At 36.8% G+C, this 5,802-nt stretch overlaps 1 protein-coding gene across 1 annotated transcript; it reads right to left on the bottom strand.

Annotated features, from left to right (window-relative positions):
• Window positions 1–552: 552 nt before the first annotated feature.
• Window positions 553–3,437, bottom strand: LOC103304594 (zinc finger protein 709-like). Its single transcript, XM_054718336.1, has 4 exons — window positions 3,432–3,437; window positions 3,133–3,259; window positions 2,868–2,928; window positions 553–2,266 (listed from the first exon to the last, which is right to left on the bottom strand). The coding sequence occupies exons 1-4, from the start codon at window positions 3,435–3,437 to the stop codon at window positions 553–555; spliced, it is 1,908 nt and encodes a 635-aa protein (XP_054574311.1).
• Between the last annotated feature and the right edge of the window lie 2,365 nt (window positions 3,438–5,802).

The raw sequence follows: 5,802 nt of genomic DNA on the forward strand, positions 1-5,802 counted from the left end.
ACTGTAATAATCTGAACAATAAAGATTTATTTTTTAAAAAACAGACAGACACATTTAAAAAAAAATAGACTTCAATTCACCCATGTATCTAACAGGCTACAAGATAGAGAGAAAATATTATTAAATATTTTAAGAAAAGAGCACTACCTATCAATTTTATATACTATTTTTTAAAAGACTCTCATTACTATCTGATGTGAGTATTCATTTCTAAAAGTAACTAATAGAAATCCACAGCCAAATGATGAGGTATAGAAAAGGGTTCAATAAACACAATATATTTACAACATTAATGAGGACTCTTTCACATTGAAAACTTTCTGGCACATTCCATATGGATTAATTTCTATCAAGCTTTCTCATGTTACTTACATCTCAATTTCCTTTTTGAAGTGAATTTTCACTTGTCAGAATGTGGACCAATTCAAATCTTTCCTAAACTATTTACATTTAAGAGTTTTTATCCAGTGAGTCCTCTCATGCTTTTGAAAGAAACTAACTGAAGCCTTTTGCAAATTCTGCACATTAATATGATTTTTCTCAGGTTCATCTTCAGATTTTGAAAGGTTGTGTGAGAAATGAAGAATTTTCCAAATTGCTTCCATAAACAGGGTTCCCCCCAATGTGAATTCTTTCATGTTTTCGAAGATAACGGAGACAAGTAAATGCTTTACTACATTTTTCACATACATATGGTTTCTCTCCAGTGTGATTCCTTTCATGTGTTTGGAAACTTCGATAACATTTGAAGGCTTTCCCACATTTCTTACATTCATAAGGTTTGTCTCCATTGTGAGCTTTTTCGTGTGTTTGTAAGGAACGGTGGTCTCTGTAGGCTTTCCCACATTCCTTACATTCAAAGGGTTTCTCTCCAGTGTGATTTCTTTCATGTTTCTGAAGATCACTGGGATACCTAAATGTTTTACTACATTTTTTACACTTATAGGGTTTCTTTCCAGTGTGATTTATTTCATGTTTTCTAAGATAATGGAGACAACTAAATGCTTTACTACATTTTTTACATACATATGGTTTCTCTCCAGTGTGGTTACTTTCATGTGTTTGGAAACTTTGATAACATCTATAGGATTTCCCACATTCCTTACATTCATAAGGTTTCTCTCCAGTATGAATTCTTTCATGTATTCGTAAGGAACTGAGATATCTATAGGTTTTCCCACATTCCTTACATTCATAGGATTTCTCTCCAGTATGTGTTCTTTTGTGATATCGAAGAGAACTGGGATAACCAAATGTCTTGCTACATATTTTACATACATAGGGTTTCTCTCCAGTATGATTTCTTTCATGTATTTGGACACATTGATGAGAAGTGAAAGCTTTGCCACATTCCTTGCATTCATAGGGTTTCTCTCCTATATGGGTTCTTTGGTGTGTTTGCAAGGAACTGGGATCTCTGTAGGCTTTACCACACTCCATACATTCAAAAGGTTTCTCTCCAGTGTGATTTCTTTCATGTTTCTGAAGATCACTGGGATACCTAAATGCTTTACTACATATTTTACATTCATGAGGCTTCTTTCCAGTGTGATTTCTTTCATGTTTGCGAAGGTAACGGAGACAACTAAATGTTTTACCACATTGCTTACATACATATGGTTTCACTTCTCTGTGATTTCTTTCATGTCTTCGAAAACTTTGATAACATCTGAAAATTTTCCCACATTCCTTACATTCATAGGGCTTCTCTCCAGTAAATTTATTTTCATGTCTTCGATAATTTTGATAATACCTGAAGGTTTTTCCACACTCCTTACATTCATAGGGTTTCTCTCCAGTGTGAACTTTTTCATGACGTCGAAGAGAACTGAGACAACTGAATGCTTTACCACACTGTTTACATTTATAAGGTTTTTCTCCCGTGTGGGATCTTTCATGTATTTGAAGTGAAGTTGAAGAACTAAAGGTTTTCCCACATTCCTTACATTCATAGGCTTTTTCTCCATTTTGATTCCTTTCATGTTTGTCAAAACACTGAAGATAACTGAAGGTTCTCCCACATACATCATAATTATATAGCTTGTCTCCATAATTTTGACACTCATTTGGCTTGTTTCCAGTGTGACATCTGATGTGCATATTATGGGATGACGGCTGCATGAAGACTTTCCCAAACGCACTGTATTCCCATGGTTTTACTACAGGAAGAGATTTTTTCTTTGGACTGAGATTTAGAGTAAGGCTTAAGTTTTCCCCACATTGACTGTTCTTCTCCCCTTCACAGACTCTCTCTAATATTGGATTTCTGAAAAAATTTAGAAGCACATTACTAATTATTATTTCATCAATTATTTTTAAATTATTACTAGAATCTTTGAACTTTTAGATTTCCCCCTTCTCTGAATGGATGATTAGAAACAATGTACTGAATGCTTTGCAAGAGTTTTCCTTTGCTACTATCAAAACAATGATATTCATGTAAAGGATTTATCAATACTCTTTACATTTAAATTACTTTGCAAGTATTGACATTCTTTGTCATACATAAGAAAGTAATTTGGTGGAAATTTTCTAAGAAAAAATGTGAAGCAGAAGTTATTTTGGTTGCTTCTTTTTAAAAAAATATTTTTTTATTGATTTCAGAGAGGAGGAGAGAGGGAGAGAGAGAAATATCAATGATGAGAGAGAATCATTGGTCAGCTGCCTTCTGCATGCCCCACACTGTGAATCAAACCCACAAACCAGGCATGTGCCCTTGACCGGAATCAAACCCAGGACCCTTCAGTCTGTAGGCCAATACTCTATCCACTGAGCCAAACCAGCTATGGCTGGTTGCTTCTTTTTAAATTTGGTAGCATTACAGGTTTCTCACAAAGATAGTGATTTCTATTCTGAGTGTGACTCACCTTCGTTTTCCACCTTGGTTTTTGTACTGATCTTCAATGTCATAATCTTCCCATTTCTTTCCTAAAATGCAGAGCCAGAAAATTTATTCCAAACTACTAGAAACTGTAGAGAAATTATTAGATTCTATTTCAAGATGTGCTGTGACCATGCCCAGTTTATTTACCAATGTCCTCCCTTCTCACATTCTATATCTGAGAATAAGACTGATGGCCAAGAAACACTTGTCCTCTAATTAACGAGGTGAAGGTAAGTTGTCATCCTTACCTATGGAGGCCAGGTTCCTGAAGGTTTCCCGCATCACATCTCTGTAGAGTTTCTTTTGTGGAGAATCCAATAAAGCCCACTCCTCCAGAGTGAAGTTCACAGCCACATCCTCAAAGGCCACTGAGTCCTAAAACAGTACAAATATGTGTAAAGTAGGATGAGTCAGACCAACAGCACTGGACACCCAGACTCCATTTATAGGAAGGTTACATCTGATTCTGTTGTCTCCAAACAGTTATTCTATGATTTGATAATAAGAAACTCATTCTCTGTCCACATTTTCTTCCTCATAAAGTTACCAGCATCATGAACACATGGAAATTGTTTACACATTGTTACTGTGATCACATTACATCCTCCCCACCCCCTGCTAATGGTAGGGTTCAGAGAATTTTGAAAAGGACAGAATTGCTGTTCAAATGAAACAAATATTATCATTTTAAGACCATCCATTTTTTTGAGAAACATTCATCTCTTTCTTCGCTGCTCACCATTTACAACACTCCATGAGGCAGATGTTAGCATCTGCAATGAGGTTTCAATAAATAAAAAAATAGTCAAGAACTACAAGCTTTTTCTCTAGACCCATCACCAAACATGAAAGTCCAGGAGGCCTGTGGAAGTCCAACTTTTAACACAGTTCAGCTGGCCATGTTCTAAATTCTTCTGGAAAATGAGAAGGAATTGTATGCAGCTGGCTGAATGGAAATATTCTTGGGGAGAAGCACTGCTCTTATCTGATGTAATATTTACCACAGATTCAGCCCTTCTTTTCTTTTTGTCTGATTTGATGGGTTAGAGGTTTATTTGGAACTTAGAACTCAGAGAAAAGGAAGAAGGAATAGCAACTTACTCCACCAATCCCTACACTCATGTGCCTCAGGCTGCTTCTGGGCACACACACTGAGGTAATAATAGGCCAGAAGAGCTCTTTCCAGCACAACCATAGCAGTCCATCCAGGGCCCTGCTGACACAGAGCAAGGGCCAGAGCTTAGATTGCAAGGGAGTATATTCATGTCCAGACATCCACAATCTACACTAATAAAAGAGAAACATGCAAATTGGCTGTCACTCTGCTACGCCCACCAGCCAATCAGGAGTGAGTATGCAAATTAACCCAACAAAAATGGCAGTGGCCATGGAGCTGAAGTGAGCAGGAGGCTTGGGTTGCCCCTAGCATTGGAGGAATCCAAGCTTCCCACCCACCCTGGCCTCCACTGAAGGAGTGGCTGGGAGCCTGGGGCACCAGAGGAGGGAGAAGGAATGAGGTCCTAAAGCTGTCAACAATCATTCAAGAATCGGAGCAGGAGCCTGCTGGTTTCTGGTCTAGCATTTAAGTAATTTAGAGGTTATCATTCCCAAACTCACAGGAAAAAAAGCTAAAAAATGTGAAATGAACTTCTCTTCTTAGATGTATTTGAGCATTTACATCACAGAGCAACTCAGTGGTGTCAAAATTGGAAAAGAGAAAGTAAACTTGGCATTCAGAAAAATGTCTCAAATATTCTGTTCTTAACATGGCCTGATTAAATATATATACTCTAATATATATATTTCAGCAGACTCTAATGCAAAGACAAAGACAAAAAACAAACAAACAAAAACAGAACACTATAGCCTTAATCCCTAGGTACCTTCTTCAAACAAAAGGTTAAATATGCCTCATGGAAAGCCCTAACCAGTTTGGTTCAGTGGACAGAGCATCAGCCTGTGGACTGAAGGGTCCCAGGTTCGATTTCGGTCAAGGGCACGTACCTTGGTTGCGGGCACATCCCCAGTGGGGGGTGTGCAGGAGGCAGCTGATCGATGTTTCTCTCTCATCAATGTTTCTAACTCTATATCCCTCTTCCCTCCTCTCTGTAAAAAAACCAATAAAATATATATTTTTTTAAATAAATAAATATGTCTCACAGAAATACCTGAAGAACATAAGAGAAAGGAACACAACAAAGCAGTAAAGTAACAACCACTGAGATCTTCGTCAAATTAATGAGATGACACACTGTAGATCCAGGATGTTCAGAGAACACTATACATGATAAACAACAAAAGTGCACACCCAAGTGTCTCCTATTCAACTAGACAAAAATCAAAGACAGAGAGTATAAGTGAAAGAAGCCAGAGGGGGAAACACATTCATTATATAGAAACAAAAAAATAGAATTAAATCAAACTTCTTTTCAGAAACCATGTAAGAAGAGAGTGGAGTAAAATATTTGAAGTTATGAAAGAAAAAAAACCCATCACCTAAAATGCTGTGTCAAGATAAACTTACCTTTCAAAAATAAAGAATAAGGGCTTTCTTAGGCAAAATTTGAGGAAATTTCTTACTATTACATCTACTTTGAATAAAATGTTTAAAAATTCATCAGAAAGACTGTTAATGGTAAATGTGAGGGCTTAGGGAAAAATAAATGAAGGTAAACTATATTTTATATTTGTTATAACATGTGTCATTTTGTTTACAATATTAGAAATTATGTATTTGGTACTTTCAAACTATGGATAATTGAAATAAATGACTGCAGTGTGACAAGGGACAGAGAGGGGGGAGTTGGGAATAATGAGGGATAGGTACTTGCACACAGTGAAGGGGTGCAGTGTGACTCAACAGAGGCAGTTGCTTAGTTGTAAATGTATGCTGAAAACTCAAGGGCAACCACTAAAAA

The sequence above is a fragment of the Eptesicus fuscus genome, chromosome 6, assembly GCF_027574615.1.
Source record: "Eptesicus fuscus isolate TK198812 chromosome 6, DD_ASM_mEF_20220401, whole genome shotgun sequence".
In the NCBI taxonomy this organism is placed as follows: Eukaryota; Metazoa; Chordata; class Mammalia; order Chiroptera; family Vespertilionidae; genus Eptesicus; species Eptesicus fuscus.